General features: G+C 41.7%; 1 protein-coding gene across 2 annotated transcripts in view; it reads right to left on the bottom strand.

The window, feature by feature from the left end:
• Positions 1-3,818: 3,818 nt before the first annotated feature.
• Positions 3,819-20,400, bottom strand: part of EHF (ETS homologous factor) — a 98,659-nt gene continuing 82,077 nt past the window's right edge. For both annotated transcript variants that reach the window (XM_030200789.1, XM_030200790.1), the window contains exons 7-9: positions 11,617-11,673; positions 10,607-10,802; positions 3,819-5,911 (exon numbers count right to left, since the gene is read on the bottom strand). In XM_030200789.1, the coding sequence (XP_030056649.1) occupies positions 5,812-5,911; positions 10,607-10,802; positions 11,617-11,673 (353 nt within the window). In that variant the 3' untranslated portion in view covers positions 3,819-5,811. The remainder of the gene's footprint in view (positions 5,912-10,606; positions 10,803-11,616; positions 11,674-20,400) is intronic.

Below are 20,400 nucleotides of genomic sequence, written 5' to 3'. Positions count from 1 at the left end.
TTGCCCAAACCTGTGAGTACTACAAGCCTACAACCTACATGGTGTATGTGCATGTGTGTATGTATCAATGTATATGCATCTGTGAAGACTGAAAATAACCCTCTTTATGTAGGAGACTCCTTAGATGTGGAGGGTTTTGAACAATGTGATATGTCTCTGCTCCGTCCCTCATGCTTTAACATAACCTTGCCCCCCCCCCCCCCCCCCCCAGCTCCACAAGTGGATTCAGGTGAACATTTGAAGTGTTGAGTTTGGCCAGTGTCCAGGAGAAGATGAACATAAAGGCGAACCCAAAGTCCTAAAACTGAACCTGTATTGTTGCAGATGAAAGCAGTGTGTACATTTCTCAGTGTAACTGACACTTCACCAAAACATGAAACAAAGAAAAAGCTAGCTGTTGTGTGTACCCTGTGGAATTCAGGCACCTGACCTGATTTGTAAACACCAAGCTCTCCACCCATCTGCTATGAAGTCAGATTTGGCACGAAAAGTCCTAGAAACACGGCAGTCTGAAGGGATTATCTCCCCGACATATGTCCACAACCAGCTCAGAGAGATGAAATCCCTGGGTTAACACCATGAGGTCATCCGGGATCGTTCTCAAACTCCACAGTGTTCTTCTCTTTCATCCTTGCCATTGTGTGATGTCTTTTTCCCATTCCCTCTCCAGAGGACTTTTTTCTTCCTACAGTGATCATTAGTTATCATCCCCATCAGTGAATAACACCATAGGTGTAGTTTTCCTGTTTAGTTGGGGTGGTGTTGGGGGGGGGGGGGAGGGAAGGAGTAGGGGGGTATACTAATGATGGGAAAACCAACTCAGCACCAGCAGCTGGAACAATTGATGGGGGGGGGGGGGGGAGATTGGCACTTCTCCCATGTTTCCCCACACCATACAAAAAACCCCTGTCCCTATGCACAGAAAACGTTTGTAGATGGATGTACTTTGCAAAAAAAAAATGTGGTGCTGCTCTCTATGGTGGGGTGGGGTGGAGAGGACTTTAAAATGGAAACCTCAAGCAGATACAGTATTTCTCAGTAATGGACCAGATTTACTAAGGCTTCTTCCCCCCTCCCCCCCCCCCCCCCCCCATTCTGGGTCTATCGTAAAAAAAGCTTTCATGAATTAGGCCCTAAGGGCCAGATTCTATATAAGGTGCCTAAAAAATCTGCGCGGTAAACATTTTCTGCCTAAGCGTATTCTATAAGCGGCAGGGGCGTAGCCAGACTTCGGCGGGAGGGGGGTCCAGAGCCCGAGGTGAGGGGGCACATTTTACCCCCCCCCCCCCGCCACCACCACCAACAACAACTTTGACCCCCCCCCCGCCGACGACCCTCTCGACCCCTCTCCCGCCACCAACCTCCCCCGCTGCCACCATCGCCTATCTTTGCTGGCAGGGGACCCCAACCCCCGCCAGCCGAGGTCCTGTTCTTCTGGCACAAGGCTTCGTTCTGTTTCTGTGAGTCTGAAACAGAACAAAGCCTTGCGCTGGAAGAAAAGGGCCTCAGCTGGCGGGGGCTGGGGTCCCCCGCCAGCAAAGGTAGGCAACGGTGGCGGCGGGGGAGGGTTGGCGGTGGGAGGGGGGTTGAGAGGGTCATCAGCAGGGGGGTCCAGGGCCAAATCTATGGGGGCCCAGGCACCCGTGGCCCCATGTAGCTACGCCACTGATAAACGGCACCTAGATTTAGGCACAGTATATAGAATATGCTTAGTTGATAACCCAGCACCTATAACTACACACTTGCATTTACACCCATGAAAACGTGGTGTAGGGCCATATTCTATAACTAAGTGCGTAAATTTGGGAATGCCCATGGAACACCCATTTCTCTGCACATGGCTACACCCCTTTTTGAACTGCATGCATTAGAATTTAAGCACAGTTCATTACAGAATATGCTTAGCGAATTGTGCAAGTAAATTCTAATTATTGCCAATTAGTGCTCATAATTGTTAAGTGCTGTTATCAATGCTGATTAGCTTGTTAAGCCAATTAAGTTATGCACATTGTTATAGAATATGCCTGGCTTTTAGCGCAGATCTCTAGGCGTGCTAAATACAATCCGGGTATAAATGTAGAACTGTCTCTTAGTCACATCACATGAAATATGTGTGCCAGTTATTTAGGATAAGTGTACCTAGTTTACTGAGAGTTTCTTCCAATTTTGTACCTATCAAAAATGTGTTAAGTAAATCTAGTCCCATTCGAGGGATCAAACAACACAAAGAGTGGGATCGCCATGCTACAGAGAAGCCTTAGAACAGTGAGATTGGTCCAGAAACATGGCAGGTGATTCAGCTGGTAGTTAAAACAAGCAACACCGCAAGAATCTCCTTTGTCATTTCATTTGAGAGGTGATACCAGGGTTTAAAGTTCTACCTCACCAGCCTGGTCATTATAAATTTGGGTGAACCACTCAGAAATACAACAATATCCAAGTTCATTAATCCCCCAGGTGACCACATCACTGACTAACAGCATGGAATGAACTGCAGAAGATCCAACCCAGGGAAAGAGGTTTACTTTCTAAAATAAACTGCATGGCTGTAAGAAAACAGCACTGCCCTTTGTAAAAGAGTCAAGGCCTTGGAGAAAAGATCAAAAGACAGAAGACAACAGCCAAAAGCAGCTGGGCTGATGAAGACCAGCAAGTTCTGCCACTTTAAGGGAGAGGCAGCGTGACTCAATACTCTAAGGCTTGGTGGTATTTTGAACTCATTAATTTGTTTTTATGGGTATCAATGATCTGTTCTTTATTAGAAGAGTTCTTTCTTTATGTACTTGGGTAGCAGAAGTGACACACAGCAAAGGCATACGTGTGACTATTATCCAAATTGTTTATGGTACACTGTACATTACAAATGGCAAGGAACTTTTTTTTTTTTTTTTGCTAGGGAATAATGTATCAGTGTATTCTTAAGCATATTTATTATTAGATCTTAGCCTGCCTTTTATTTTTAATCTAGGTTAATAAAACAGCTCTAGTAAACTCTATCCCCCGGACTCTATATATGGTGCCAAAATTTTGGCACAGGTCCAAGATGCGCACACAAATAAATTAATTAACCAGCCTTAACAATCAATTACTTACATTAATTGGCACTAATTTGGTTTTGTGTGTGCATCTGCCCACGCACTAACACCAGGCACCTAAATCCCAAAGCCCACAACTGAAAAGGGGGTGTGGCCAGGGAAGGGGCATGGGTGAGTTGGGGCATTCTCACAACTTGTGCACAGTATTAGAGAATAGGGCTATGTCTGCACCGAATTGCCATGAGTTGGGTGTCGGCATTTATACCAGGTTTCAGCTGGCGTCAATACCAGCACTCAATTTTAGGTATGGGAATCGGGTCTAAGTATTGTCCTATAAAAGATGCTCATCTCAAAGCACTCTTTATAGAATACTACTTAGCGCTGATTTTTTCCGGCACCGATTTTTGAGCATCATTTATAGAATTCCCCCATATATTTGTTAAATGTACATACATAGAAACCTAGAGATAGACTCTGTATATGGCGCCTGAAAAATCTGCATGGAAATAAATACGCCTAGGCATATTCACTAAAGTCCGCCTAAATTTTATAGAATAGGCTTAAATTTCCGCGCAGTATATAGAATACGCTGAGCTTCTCTCCATGCAACCAAATTTGGGCACATCCATTTAGGCCATGTTTTACTTGGCGTAAATCCCAACGCCTAAATTAGGCGCAGAGTGGCTGTATTCTATAATAATGTGCATAGGTTTTTAAAACACCCATGGCCATGCTCCCTTTTCAACTGGGCAACTTAGAATTTGCGTGCACCACATTACATATATAGAATTTTGGAGATAGTAAATGACTGCAGATAAAGACCAGAATGGTCCATCCAGTCCGACCAGAGAGTGGGCCATGTTGAACCTGTTGCTCTGTGTTGCTCTTGGCCGTGACCATGGATTTCCCATATACCTTAGCTAAGGTAATAGGTACAATGTTTGAACTTATGGTAGACTGCCACATCTTCTCCCCTTGTCAATTTTAGAAATTGTTTCTATACACAATTACTACATAAAGCCTGTGCTTTGTAAACACCAGGATCTAATGATCAATAGACTGAGTCATTTCTACCTTCTAGCAACAGTGACCATAACAACAGGGTGACTGAGCAGATGTCATTTGGCCAGATGTCTCCTTGCTACTAAATGTTTTTTTGTGATGGAAGAGCTACTACACATTCTATGCTTTGTCCTCACATTTTACTAATCCTTGTAGGAGTCATACCTTTACCATCCAATCCCTTCTGCCTGAGTCATGGGCAGGACAAATGAAAACCTCTGATGATACACCTAACATCTCATTAATTATGTTATATTTTTCATGTTCAGAAACTAAAGATGAAAAAGTGCTTAAATTATTACACAGTGTATCTGAGCTTTTACATTTTCACTTTCATCAAATTTTAAATAAGGCAGAAAGTAACAGATATAGGGACACTGGAATTCGACATTCATGACAGACACTGGACAATACGGTGCCACAAGAAAGGATTGCTTTTGGATTCCTTGCAGGGTTATGTGCTCACAGACTAACAGACTGACTCAAATGAGCAGTGTGGTGACCCTCTCTCCTCTGGCTTGGTAACCAGGGCACCTGTACTTCTTTTTCACCCCTTGTGAAAGCCCTAGCGATACTGTTCTATTATTATTATTAGTGATTTGGAAACTGGAACTCATATCCACAAACTGTTGGAGCAGGAAACCACTCAGCCCCCTGCCCTGGAACAGGAAGCTCAGCTCCATGCATTGATAATTGCTCAGGGTAACCATAGCTCCAGATAATCAGACATAGGCTTAGCTATAGCCAATAGTGATATTAGACATGCAGGGGCCCAGGATAGAAAATGTCCCAAGGCTGACTTTCCTTCATACTTGGGTGTCCCAAGGCTGACTTTCAGACTATGCCTCCTTCAGATTCAGGCAGGTTTGGTACCCTCTGTGAAATGGAGGCCCAAGCAATTGCCCTGGTTACCAGCCCCTAATTTGGGCTTTGGTCACAGGCTGATTTTCCTTCATACTTCTCAGCCATATTTAAAACTCTCACCAACTGCACTATCTGCTACCCACATATGACATTTGCCTTTCTTTCCCATCTGCAAGATGTAGAGGTGACACCGACTTTTCATTCAATAATTTTTGTCTTAAAGCACGTAGACATCTCCCTTGGCCTTTTTGTCACTCATTCCCACCCGAATTCCCAAATTCCATTTTTCTGATTTGGAAAACTGCATAATAGTAACTCAGCCGTCACAGTTAAGCACATTCACCACATCCCCTCTAATATCTATATATAAACATGCTAAGTAAGTATTGTCAAAGGTTCCAAGATGCTTAGATGGCTACAGCTGGCTTCTAGATTTCTATATACAAAACAAAGTGGCACCAGGTTGATTTTCTATGTACAGAATACACACTACCCCCTTGTAAATCTTTCTGCTCATGGAATGTAATGCCCTTTATTTGCCCTCTGCTTGCAGCTGTCTTTAGCATAAGCCTATGTATATGCCATGCAAGGCTCTTCCTCAATGTTCCCCCAAACCCAACAACATAATAATGAAATTTACAACAAAGGCAACAATCACATTCATACACAATCATATTTCACAGGAAACTGTGTACATATTTTCCCCATACAGGATGTACTGGTCATAAAATATACAGTAGTTTTAACAGCAACTTCAGTTCTCCTTCGCCCTAGGCCGGTTGGCTTCCCGTCTTGTACTTAAATAGAAGAATGTCTTTGAAATATTTATTCTGGTAACTTTCAAACAGTTTCAGCTCTCATTTTCCTTCCAGCCACGAGCATTCTTTCCAAATTTATAGACTAATCTCCGTCCATCCACACGCTCCAGGATTTCTCTTTTATAGTAGTATCTGTTTAAGAACAATTAGAAGTCATTTCTTTCAACTACCGGTGGCTGTATCGTGAAACGTTGTACTATAGTTTGCAGTATTCATAAAGAGGCTTATTTACTGAGCTGCATTAAGGGTGTAGCATTGCTTTTAAGAGATGCTAACAGTTAACATGGAGGTCAGTTTGTACACCGGAAGTTTCACGTTTTTTCATGTGTCAGTAATAGTGCAGTCCTTTGAAAGCATGTACCCTCTTCAAAAGAGAGTGCACTCTTTCCACTTCTCACTTATCTTCATTGGTCACTTATCAAGTACAGTTTAATATTCTTCTTTTAACTCGTAAAGTTCTTTATGCTGGGGATCCACCTTAACTTTCTAATGTTGCTATTCCTTATACTCCCTCTTGTAATCTAAGATCCTTAGATTCGAACAGTCTCATTTTACCATTTCCTAGACAGGCTCATTTTGAGTCTACTCGATCAACTGCCTTTTTCTTTTTGTCTCCAAGAGACTTTGGAATGATCTCCCTTCAGAGTTTCGAAATGAAATGTCTTTGATAAATTTCAAAATGAAACTGAAAACTCATTATTTTCAGCAGGCTTTTGAATCAATACATTCAATAACATAGTCCTAGATTGTCTCCTGTGGCAGGTTTAGAGAGTTTGTGTTTTAATTTTTAAGATTTGTATTTAATTTGTTTTAATTTTAGTTCTTGGTTGAATGTAGTCTCCTTTCCTATTTTTTGTGGCGTTCCTTTAATTTATTATTTAGAACTTTATTGTAAACCATTTTGATCTTGTATGAAGTAACGGCGGTATATCAAGTTTGAATAAATATAAATATACACCTCCAGAAGTATAGATAAGCTAACTGCATTTTGAGTTATCAGTCATGCTGTTAATGCGTGGTAGCAATCATTGCTCTTTGTTAACCACCGCTGCCTGGCTGCCTTCCCCAACATGTTGGAATGCCCCTAACTGTTATTGTAGAGGTTTTGCACTAAACGTTATTTTACTTTGACTGTTAACCCAAGTCAGGTGAAAATCTTAGTGGGCAGCTTACTACCTCGACCCCTAAGAGACTGATATTCAAAAGATTTGTGTGGTTAATTTTGAGAGTTAGCTAAACAAATTTTCAAAGTTTGAATCATGCCCCCCCCATTGAGCAGAGAAAGTTTATCCAGACAACACTAACCAGATAAAGTTGGACAGTTAAGCTTGATTGAGGAAGAGCTGTCCTAAATTTATCTGTATTATGTTATCTGAATATATTCAGTGACAGTCCTGCTGAAAATTTGGATAAAGTTACTTTGAATATAGGCCTTATTATTCTTACAACCCCACCAGAGGTTGTCCATAACATTTTTTTAAGTGCATCCAAGGATTATTTTTTTGTCAGAACATTCCAGAACAGCATGCCAGACCCTTGTTAGGGAAGTCTGGAAATCTCCTCCTGCTCCTTAGAGCATCCAAGTCAAACATTTTAATTTTTATTTATTTATTTGTTACATTTGTACCCCACATTTTCCCACCTATTTGCAGGCTCAATGTGGCTTATGCTTCCATTTAGTGGCCATATTAAAATCATCCTTCTTCAGTGCTGGTATTATAGCCACATAGAAAGGAAACTGTCCTGGAGACATGTTTAGGTTAGGAGAAGGAAAAGTACATATATGTATATGTATATATTGTAAAGTATATTGAAACTATGTAAGGGGGTCCTGTTTTTTCCGAACACCATATATATATATATATATATATATATATAGTGTTCGGAAAAAACAGGACCCCCTTACATAGTTTCAATATACTTTACAATTTTTTAAGCATTTAGTACAACCCTTGAAAATACATTAGTATGATGGGGGTTTTTCTTTGTTAATTCAGGATTTGTGTTCAAAGTGTCCTCCTTCAACCTTGACATATTTCCAAAGTCTTTGACGCCATTGAGCTGTTGGCTCAATGAGTTCTGGGGTTTCATTAATTAAGAAGCAACTGTTTTGTAAGCTCAATGCGCTGGAGCTGTTAAAAAATAAAGTACTAAGAAATGTCTAGAACAGGCAGAAGTTTCTGCTGCAGTAGTACATTTTTGGGTTATATGGAAAAATGTTGGGGTCCCGTTTTTTTCAGACACCATGTAGATGGCATTTTTTAATTTTGGTGTGAAATTTTCTAGCAAAACTCTACTCATGGAAAAAAAAAGGAAATGTGATCATGCACACTTTTGTTTCTGCAATAAATCTCAAAGTAAAAATATGCTCATACCTGCATCCTTTTACTTTCAATACTGCTGCATGGTCCACGAGCAGAAATGCATACTAATTGGAAAGGAACAGTTTGAAAACAATTTGAAAACTGTGTATCAGCTGAACCGAGGATTGAGATCTTGAGACACAAGCTTTCATTCCCCACTCACAGGGCTGCCGAGAGACTGAACCAGGCCCTGGGCAGGGCCCCCCCCTAGAATCGTTGCTGCCGCTGCCACTGCCCCCCCCCCAGGATCGCTGCCGCCCCTCCACCCACTGTAACTGTAAATACCTTGGCTAGCAGGGATCCCAAGGCCCCGCCAGCAGAAGAGTCTTCCTCCAGCGCTGCTCTTCTTCTAGTGCTGTAGCGAGGGCGGCTGACACCCGGGGCGGGTTGCCACTGCACACCCCTCCCCGGGAGCAGCACGGCACCCCCCCCCCCCCCCGGAGTGCATTCTTACCAATGATGTAGGAAAGGGGACGGGTGGGAGGGCCGCTTCGCCCCAAGTGCATGTCGCTGGGAGCTGCGTCAGCTCCGCTGGTTCCCTGCTCTCTCTGCCCCGGAACAGGAAGTAACCTGTTCCGTGGCAGAGAGAGCAGGGAACCAGCGGAGCCAACACCCCCCCAGCGGCGTGCACCCGGGGCGAACCGCCCCACCGCCCCCCCTTCCTACGCCACTGTTTTCTTCACTCTGCTGCATGCGCAGCCTGAGGGGAAAAGCAGCTGCTTGACAGGTAATGCGGCAGAGTGAAGAAGAGCAGCATAGGAGGAAGATCTCTTCTGCTGGCAGGGCCTGGGGGGGGGACCCCTGCCAGCCTGCTGTGTCTGCTCCTCTGAGTTCTCCCCAGTCTCCAAGGGGGGCCTGGTGCTGGAGTTTTCTCTCTCCTGCTCCTGTCGGGACGCGATCACCCGGGCCCTGTCAGGAGCAGGAGAGAGAGAGAGAGACCCCGGCGCCAGGTCCCCCATTGAAGGCTAGGGCCTGAGGAATTTTGCACACACACACCCCCCCCCCCCCCCCACTGGTGGCCCTGCCCATTCATTGTAGCGATTGTCCTCGGCCTAGGCTATGCATCAGAGCTCCTTCATAACATCGTAATCACAGACCCTACTCACAGCTATAAACTTACTATTTATTTATTTGAATTTTGCTCACATCTTTTTTCAGTAGTAGCTCAAGGTGAGTTACATTCAGGTACACTGGGTATTTCTCTGTCCCTGGAGGACTCGCACTCTAATTTTGTACCTGAGGCAATGGAGGGTTAAGTGACTTGTCCAAGATCACAAAGACTGGTGTTCTATCCATTAGGCTACTCCTCCACTCCAATCTGGCTTCTAAAGTCCCTGTGGCCTTTCCAGGCAGTAACATGCTGTATGGACTCAGTCAACATGAGGAGCGCATTGACTGCTAAACAGACTCAGATACTCAAGTAGTGCTGGGACTTCTAGCTATTACTAGGATTGTGCAGTCCAAAAAAGTTTTCATTTTGTGCTGTTTCCCATGTTTTTTATGGGAACTATGGGTGTTTTAAAAACATTTTCTTCACTTTTTCATTAGGAAAGGAATATTGTTGGTTATGCACACTCTAAAAAGGATGCATCATCTTTTGGAAAGAGTGTTCTCTCTTCCAAAAGGTAGGTGTACTCTTTGCAGAAAGTGCAGATGCTTTCATAGGAGTGCATACTATTATTGACACATGAAAAAACTTAAAACTTCATTTCTTTCCCTATCATTTTAGGTAGAAAATAACATGAAATGACATATCCTTGCAGACTTCCAGTCAGACCCAGCTGCTAATATATTGATTTATTTAAAAAATATATAACCTGCCTCATCACATCTGCTATCCATTTCAGGATGGCATTTTATGTATCCTTTCCATTTAAAAATAAAAAAAGTTCTGATGTTGCTCCTGAGTTTACCCTCTCAGAGTAATGTTTCTGCCAATAAAGAGAGGAATCATGCAGCCCCAGGTACAATTAATAAGTTTATACCCCAGATTGCAAAGATTGGAGTGCAGTGTCTATCTGCACAATTGTATACTATGGAGCCAAAAGGAATGATCCAAGCAACCAGGCTAAAATGGACAGGATTATGAAGCCTTTGAGAATTGATCCTTAACTCGGCAACATAGTCACTGGTTTAGAGCCAAAAGGCTGCAGCCACAGAGCTCCTGAGCCCCTAGCTGGAAAATACACGGTGAAGCTGAATGCCACCGATAGGCCCTATTTCAAAAGGGTTTTACAGTAGACATGGAATAAGAGAAAACTTTTTAAAACAGAGCCTAATTTCTCCCAGGGATTCCTGATTCTGTGGAATCCTCATGTATCTATGAACATAGTATATTATATTATTGCATTGATGCTTCTGGAAGTGTTGCTTTTGTGACATTCCCCTTGTCTGGTACAGAAGTATCTTAGGATGATTCAATGCGCTCCATATTGTTGCTTCCACACCTGGGGAGTTCTCTTACCTCATGGCTCGGCTCAGCTTTTCATAGGTCATGCTGCTATTGTTTTTCTTCTTTCCCCAGAGCTGTGCCACTGCCTCAGACTTGAGAAACCTGAAGACTCCTTCGGACCTGTCTTCCCATTTTATTAATCCTGGGTTCCTCTCTGGGTTCAAAAGAATATCTCGGATAAACTCCCATAGGTGAGTCCCTCGAGGATCTGGTGGAGGGATGGAAGAAAATAAAATGATTTATTCTTTATCTATATATAACAATGCTAAACTCTTGTCTTACGAAAAAATGAAAGACCTAAACGAGTGATCTTGCAACCTACAGCACAAGGTTATCTTGCCTTATATCTGAATAGCATTGAAAAAGGCGGTCATCCATTGAGACTCTGATGACATCATAATTCACTGTGTTCTAATATTGTTAGTGGTACATCCTATTACCCTTCCACGGCTGTTCCACTAAGAGTGATGACAAGGGGGAAGTGAGAGCAAAGGGAATGGGGAGTAATGTTCTCCAAAGAGGGAGGCCATACTGATGCAGTAGGGAAAGGAAAGAAAGAAAGAAAGAAAGTTTTATTGTGGAAAAAAATTCTTGCCTGGCATTAGCATAGGGCTGTTCAGAGACAAGAACATGAGAAATGAGCCAGGAAGATGAAATTGTAACCTTTCCTCAAATGTTTCAAACAAGGACCTAAGGGGCCCTTTTACTAAAGCTTAGCATGCGCTAATGAAATTAGCACATGCTAAATGCTAAGAAGCCCATTTTATATCTATGGGCATCTTAGTATTTAGGACATGCTAATTCCATTAGTGCATGCTAAGCTTTAGTAAAAATGCCCCTAAGTTAATTAGACCTGACTTTGGAAAATCATCATCCAACCATGAGAGGTGGAAAAATGGAAAAGAGAGCTCTGAAAATGTTATTGCATGAGGTCTGTCAAAGTTTTGTCTGCCCCATGGAATTCTGGGACTATAGGTCCTTTGAAACACATGTTCTAATGGCATGTTAAGAGGGAAACTTACTGTGTTTCTTGTTGCCAGACTTCTGAGGATGATCTTGTTGTTTCTTCACATCAGAATCTAAGCAAAATGTGAGAACAGTTCGATGCTAAATTAAATATTTTCTTAAGTTTAGAAACATAAAAAGAAAAAAACCCACAATCATCTGTATTATAAAATACTAAGATGCTCATTTTCAAAGCCCATAGACTTACAAAGTTATGTGGAGGGGCATTTTCGATATGATCTCTAAGTTGGATTTTGGACATTTTGTGCTAAATCCAAAAAGAAAATATGGCCTTTTCTGAAACAGCAAAACTGACCACTAGACTACTCCAGGGACCTGCATGCTGCTCTAATAGACCTGGCTATAACATCTGAAGCTTTCATAGAAGCTGGTAAGTAATATTTTTAATCACATCTTTGGGGGTGGGGTGGGGGAGGGAGGGAGGGAGTCAGTGATCACTGAGGGAGTAAGGGTGAGTCATCCCTGATCCCTTCCAGTGATCATCTGGTCATTTAGGGCAACTTTTTGTGCCTTATTCATTCTAAAAACAGGTCTACACCAAAACACTGAAGTTTCAGTTCTAGACATTTTCATTTTGTTCCATAACATCCAAGTGTTAGGAACGCCCTAAACCAGCCTCCAAAACACCCCCGACATGCCCCCTTGTGATTTGGAAGCACTGCAGATGAATTGCATAGATAAACATCTGCAAAATAGGTTTCGAAAATACCGATTTGGACATTTTGAGAAGAAATTCATCCAAATGCTGCTTTATGACACTTTTTGGACGTTTTTCTCTTTCGAAAATGAGCCCCATAGTAACATACATAACTTTGTAAGTCTATGTGCTTTGAAAATGAGTCTCTAATTCTCTTTAAATTCCACCTACGCTCAGCAAGATGATTTAAGTACATTGTATTTTAATCTGACTAAGCAGGTTTGACAATAAATGTCTTGAATAATAAACATTAATGGCAGTGCTCCATACCATAGGCATACCTACATTTGTTCAACAAACACGGCACTGTTCTGTCGTCGGACTTGAAAGGTGCTTTTGGCATCAAGAGGTAAGAACCACAGTATCACTTTGTGGAAGAGGGGTGTGTATAACAGGCTACCATAGGTTATGTAACTTTCATGTTGAGAAGAAGGAAGGGCGAGGAAAGCAAACTGGAATAGTTGATGGATCAGGGCCAAGGGATTTGGAGCTAGGGCTCTCCAACTCTGTTTGTGACTTTTGACATTTGAAAAACAGCTTTACATCACTTTGGGGTCCTTTTACTAAGGTGCGCTGAAAAATGGCCTGCGGTAGTGCAAATGCGTGTTTTGGGCACACGCAAAATTATTTTTTAGTGCACCTACAAAAAACGACATGCGGCAAAATGAAAATTGCCACACATCCATTTTGGGTCTGAGACCTTACCGCAAGCCATTGACCTAGCGGTAAGGTGTCATGCGGTAACTGGGCGGTAATAGTTTACGCGCATCAAATGCCACTTGATGCGCATAGCTGCCATGCGCCAGAAAATAAAAAATATTTTTCAGATGCACCTAGCGGATGAGCGCCAAAATTGAAATTATCACAAGGCCACATGTTAACTGGGCGGTAACTCCAATTTTGCACATGTTCGGTGTGCGTAGGCACCTACGCGGCTTAGTAAAGGGGCCCCTTTGCTTCTTGGTTTTTTTGTTTGTTTGGGGGGGGGGGGTTGGGTGGAGGGGGATATTTTTCTAACCATTTCTTTTTGCTGGGCTTTTTTTCCCCAATTCTTTTACTTTAAACATCAGGCCTGTTGGAAAAGGCAGTATTTTATTTATTTGGATTTTGCTCACACCTTTTTCAGTAGTAGCTCAAGTTACATTCAGGTACACCGGATATTTCTCTGTCCCAGGAGGGCTCACAATCTACATTTGTACCTGAGGCAATGGAGGGTTAAGTGACTTACCCAAGATCACAAGGAGCAGCAGTGGGATTTGAACTGCCAACCTCTGGATTTCAAGACCGTTGCTCTAACTACTAGGCCACAAGTCTTGAAATTGTTTTAAACAAAGAATCAGACATCTTAGCTCTCTTGTCCACATAAGGCTCCTCTGCAGATCTGTTTGCAATACCATTAGTCCAATTCACGTGCTGCTCCAAAACTTTACTCAAATATTTGCTCTATTTTTGTGAAATGGTTAAAGTCATTAAAAAGCATAACTTTTCTTGTGGGGAGAAGGACAAAATGCTTCTTTGTTTTACTTTAGATATCTGGAAGAGCAGCAAAATGTTAAACCATCACACAAGACCCTGGGGCTTGCCCTGAAGAAATGTGCAGCTTTTCAAACACCCTTATAAAAATGACTTTTCATTTCTAACATAGGGAAGGAAGAGCTGGGCTGGCAGCAACTAAGATAAGCAATAGATTCAGCTAGATGAGTTTCTGGATTCTTAGTACAAGAAGGAACACCAGAGGCAAAACAGAATGAGAAGGGAGTGGGGGGAGGAAGACAGAAAAAAGTAAAGCCATATTTACAATAACATATATTGATATATTTTGCACCTAAAATCCATAAAACCCTACATCACCCCCCTGGTCGCCCCATAGTTGCTAGTTGTGGTTCCCTTTTCGAGCCACTCTCACAAATTTTAGACTTTCATCTACGGCCCTGCATGGTTCATATTGCCTCGTTTGTGTGTGACTCGGGGCATCTATTACAACTATTGGAGCGGGTGGAGGTCAATTGTACACAGGAGGTCACGTTAGTCACCCTGGATGTGGTTTTGTTATATACAAACATTCCGCAGAGGGTAGCTGTGGATATGGTTAACCGGCTGGTGGATACATTGCCGTTGAGAGAGGGGATGGCTTCCTTGTTGAAAGAAATAGTCTAGTTGGTTATCTGTCATAATTTCTTCATGTTTGAGCACCAGTTCTTTCATCAATGCAAAGGAGTTGCCATGGGGGCTACTTTTGTCCCTACGGTGGCATGCTTGTATATGTCACAATTCGAGGAGAGACATGTGTATCCCTCAGTGTATTTTTCGAACGTTGTGGCATGGCTGCGTTTTACTGATGATGTCCTTCTTATTTGAAAGGGAGATGCTGAGACTCTGAACCAATTTTTGGAATTTTTGAATTTAAGGGATAAGAACATTAAATTTGAACATCAAGTTGGGGGACTCAGTGTTAATTTTTTAGACATCAATATTTCATGGATGTAGGGTCGGTTTGTCACCAGTGCATATCGAAAAAGTACCGATCATAATGCAATATTGCATTACCGCAGTCACCATCCACAGTGTTTGAAAGATAGTATCCCTGGAGGGCAGTTCCTACAGATTCGTAGACTGTGTAGCTCCCGTCATCAGTTCCGCATGCAAGCTTTTGATATGGCAGGTAGGTTTACATATCGAGGCTATCCATCTACAGTAGTCCGTAGGGCTATGAAAAGAGCATACAATGTTCAGCCCTAATGGTTTCGAGCGCCGGTTCCAGCTGTAACTGAGGCGGAGTCTCGTCTTACCTGTGTTTTGCCTTACACACATATGTCTAAAAAGGTGATGCACATCATTAGGAAGCATTGGGCGATCTTAACAATGCATGCCCAATTTCAACAGAAGCCTAGGTTTGCTTTTACCAGAAGTAGTAATTTAGGGGAAATATTATTCCCCTGTACCACTATATAATATGTGAATCCATCAGATACCATTCGGGGACATTTTAAATGTCATCAATGCACATATTGTCAGTATGCTATACAAGCAGCAGAGGTGCAGGTTCCCAACACTAGTAACAGGTGGTTTAAGTTGTATGGGAAGACAGATTGTAATTCATCACAGTATGTCTATGGTGTGCGTTGCCCTTGTGGGCTATGGTATTTGGGCCAAACCATACATAAAATTAAACTAAGGATTGCACAACATTTGAGTAATCTTCAATTGCAACGGGTGGAGGCTCCCCTGGTTGCACACTGGTTGGAAGCACATCATGGGGTACGTGAGTTAAGGTTCACTGTCCTGCAACAGGTAGTGGCTCCCAGAGGCGGTGATATTTCTTTAATGCTATTACGCAGAGAACAGCGCATGATTTTCAATTGGAATACTGTGGCCCCTATGGGGCTCAACAGGGAAATTGAGTGGGTCAGCGTTTAGTGAGTGACGTATTTAAGGAGTGATATCTCGAGGCACCCTATGCGCATGTGCGGGCATTAGTCCATTTTGGAACCCTGCCATTTTGTATGGTGCGAGTGGTATCCTAGGCGATTCAGACTGGCCGGTAAAGTGGGGGGGGGGGGGGGGGGATTGCATATTTTGAGTAATTTGTGTTATGTAATATATGAGATTGGAATGGTTATGGAGTATTGTTGTTTGATTGTAATGTTGTAGGTGGTGACCCCTGATAATGCTTCCGATAGCGAAATACAGGGTGTGTAGGGTCTGATGAGCCAAACACATGCAGTGAATCATGATTGCTATCTAAAGGAAGATGAAATCTAAGCAGTATTGAGATAGGATACCAAGGACACCGGTGGAAGACTAACAGAGTTGAGGAACTGTTACAACCAGGAAGGACGGTATCACTATATGGGAATGCGCGATAACCGTTGTAACGAATGATATAATAGTAGAGGTGCACGTGACAAAATCCACGGAACAGTTTGATTCAAGGACATGGTTTTCACAGATATATGTTAACTTGGTTACAAGCAATATTCAGTTTGCTGACATGTCAATATGTCCTGATTAGAGATGTGTGATCTCCCTGTTTTTATAATGGGTGGCATGTAGCACTTTAAAAGTTCAAATTGAGGGGCTATTTGTTGTGATGTATATGGGTATTTGTGGATTGTATGCATGTGATGTTGGGGGAATATGAGGTGTGGTATCTATGAGTGAGTTTATGGGTATAAGAGGATTAATGTTAAAGAATAATTTATCATAAATCAGAGATTGAGCAATAGTTGTCAGAGATTTTGTAGTTTTTATATCATTTGTTACAGCTATTTGAAAGATATATATCCCTGAGTTTGCAATTCTTTTTGTATGGAATATAGTCTGTGTATCCATAGGTGCCAACATTTCAATATGATTGGGAGTTCCAATCACAATATTTATTTATTAGGATTTATTTACCGCCTTTTTGAAGGAATTCACTCAAGGCAGTGTACAGTAAGAATAGATCAAACATGAGCAATAGGCAATTAGAGCAGTAAAAATATTCGAACAACAATACAAAGTATGGCATGGTATACTACTTGCAATGACAGCACAATATGTACTAGAACATTATAACTGGTAGTGAAGGGTAAGGCAAAGTTGGAACATATAGATGAGTAAGAAAGAAGGAGGAATTAGAAAGAAAGGTGATTGATTTGAAGAAAGTTGTACATGAGGTCAAAGAGATGGTAAAATATTATCTCAGTTAAGGTAGGAGTGGATAAACATGTCCCGCTGCAGTATGTGCAGCCCGAGTCAATCCTTGTGTGTGAGTGAGACTAACAAGTTAGTTGCTTCTTCCATTAAAGGCTTGTTTGAAGATCCAAGCTTTCACCTGCTTCCTGAAGTAGAGGTAGTCTTGTGTTAAGCGGAGCCTTTCAGGCAATGCATTCCAGAGTGTGGGGGCTACTCCGGAGAAGGCTCACTTGCGGGTATCACATCATGTAATGTCTTTTGGAGAGGGTGTAGTTAGTGAAAGTCCTTGGGAGGACCTTAGTGTCCTTGGCGGTATTCTTCAGATACTCAGGGCCATTTCCTTTCAGGGCCTTGAAGATCAGACATAGAGTTTTAAATTTAGCCCTGTATTGTACTGGTAGCCAATGAAGTTTTTGCAAAAATGGTGTGATGTGGTCACGTCGCTTGCAACCTTCTATGAGTCTTGCTGTTGCTCTCTCTCTCCCTGGACACAATGAAGGAGCTTGCTCGGCACCCATTGACTCCTATATACATATCTCATCCGATACATACATATCTCACCCAATGACTAATGTTTACAGCTCTCATTGTACTGTCTTATTTGTTTAGTCATGTGATTTGGATTTAATGTATGAATATCTCTTTATTTATTTATTTTAAAATTATATAACCCGCCTACATCCTAGGCAGTTTGCAAATATACATACACAATAAAAACATATGTATGTTTTATTTGAGATCCACCAATAATTCTAGATCAAGCGGACTATAAGTGTTTAAATAAACAGACGGAATGTTCACGTTCATGTACTTGCAGCAAATATTCACCTGCAAAAAGAGCAGCTACAACTATCCATACATTTTGTCCCTGTGCAAATGTACAAAGGGAATGTACACACAGACTTGATTCCTATGCAGACACTTTGAAAATTGCCCTTTTATTTATTTATTTAAAATATTTATTAACTGCACTTCCACGGTTCCAGGTGGTATATATAATATCATAAATAAAATAGTAAGCAAACAAAAACAGACAAACCAGTACAACAAATTCACAAAAAAACATAACATATACTCAATAACCATCATATATAAAATTCACAGCTTGCAGGAAATAGTTTCACTTGCACAAAATGTAATAATCCTAAATCCATAACGTCATGCCTAAATGCAGTAAGCCAAATTGAATAAGAATATAAGAATATAAAAATAGCAAACTGAGTCAGGTCAATGGTCCATCTAGCCCAATATCCTGCTTCTAACAGTGGCCAATCCAGGTCACAAGTGCCTGGCAGATAGCCAGACTATGGACTTTTCCTCCAGGAACTTGCCAAACCTTTTATAAACCCTGATATGCTAACCACAGTTACCACATCCTCTGGAAGTGAGTTCCAGAGCTTAACTATTCTTTGAGTGAAAAAATATTTCCTCCTATTTGTTTAAAAGTAATTCCATGTAATTTCATCAAGTGTTCCCTGGTGAAAAATTGATTCATTTCTACCCCACTCAGGATTTTATAAACTTCAATCATATCCCCCCTCAGTCATCTCCTTTCCAAGCCCTAACCTCTTTAGCCTTTCCTCATATGGGAGGAGTTTGAGTCCTTTATCATTTTGGTCACTCTTCTTTGAACCTTTTCTAATTCCACTATATCTTTTTTGAGATATGGTGAGCAGAATTGAATGCAATTCTCAACGTGAGATTGCACCATGGAACGATACATTTAGGGACAGGCTCATGAACCTCAACATATATACAGTGGAAGGGAGGAGAGAGGGGATATGATAGAGACATTTAAATACCTCAGTGGTGTTAATGTACAGGAGGTGAGCGTTTTTCAAATGAAGGAAACCTCTGGAATGAGAGGGCATAAGATCAAGTTAAGAGGAAATAGGCTTAGGATGAACCTGAGGAAATAATCTTTCACGGAAAGGGTGGGGGATGCATGGCATGGCCTTCAGGTGGAGGTTGTGGAGACGAAGATTGGGACAGACATGTGGGGTCTCTTAGGAAAAGGAGAAGTTAATGGTTTCTGAGGATGGGCAGACTGGATGGGCCATATGGCTCTTATCTGTAGTCACGTTTCTATGTTTCTATTATAATATTCTTGTTCTTATTTTGCATCCATTTCCTAATAATTCTTAGCATCCTGTTTGTTTGTTTTTTGACCACTGCCACACACTGGGCAGAAGATTTCAGTATACAATGACACCTAGATCTTTTTCTTAAGTGCTGACTCCTAAGGTGGACCTCAGCATCAGGTAACTATGGTTCAGATTATTCTTCCCAACGTGCATCGCTTTGTATTTGTCCACATTAAATTTTATCTGCCATTTGGATGCCTAGTTTTCCAGCTTCCTAAGGTCTTCCTGCAATTTTTCACAATCTGCTTGTGTTTAGACAACTTTGAATAGACTTGCGTCATTTGCAAATTTAATCATCTCACTTGTTGTTCCATTTTCCAGATCATTTATAAATATGTTAAATAGCACCGGTCCTAGTACTGATCCCTGAGCCACTCCACTGTTCACCCTCCTCCATTGAGAGAAACAACCAGTTAACCATTCCCTCTGTTTTCTGTCCAATAACCAATTCCTAATCCACACCAGAAGCTTGCCTCCTATCCCATGACTATTTAATTTTCTCAGGAGTCTCTCATGAGGAATTTTATCAAAAGCTTTCTGAAAATCTACATCAACAGAGAAATACAGCTTTATGGTTTATAATGGGCTGTATTTCTCTGTTGATCACCCCACCCCTCACCTATCCACACTCATCCTGTTAGAATATCAATGATATGCTTTGATGTCCCCATGCATACCTCCGACCCACCCCCATCCTCCCACTCTGTCAGACTGTCATAGTAATGCTTGAATGTTTTCACTTATATACACTGTCAGCTAGCACATTTGCTTATTTCTGATCTGACGAAAAAGGGCAACCTTCGAAAGCTAATCAAGAAATGTATTAAGTTATGTCCAATAAAAAAGGTATCATCTTATTTTCTTTTCCATGTTTTATTTTGTTTGATTTCTATTGATAACCTTAAGAGTGGACTAACACGGCTACCACACTCCTCTACTTAGGTGTATTTTACAATGCAGTGCATGTAAATTCTAATGTGCACAGTCAAAAAGAGGGCATGGCCACGGGTGTGGAATGGACGGGTTGTGGGCATTTCAAAAAACTATGCACACTATTATGGAATACTCCCGATCTGCGCCTAACTTACGCGCAGGTATTTAGGGCTGGTTTTAGGTGGCCTAAATGGGTGTGCCTAAATTTCAGTCACAGGAATGGCAGGTGAGCATATTCTATAAATCATTCTAACCATGTGGTTTTTCAGCACTGATTTTTAAGGTGCCATTTATAGAATATGGCCCTAAGTGTGCATTTCATGCCTAAC

The sequence above is a fragment of the Microcaecilia unicolor genome, chromosome 4, assembly GCF_901765095.1.
Source record: "Microcaecilia unicolor chromosome 4, aMicUni1.1, whole genome shotgun sequence".
Classification (NCBI taxonomy): Eukaryota; Metazoa; Chordata; class Amphibia; order Gymnophiona; family Siphonopidae; genus Microcaecilia; species Microcaecilia unicolor.
This window is presented reverse-complemented; position numbering and strand designations above follow the sequence as displayed.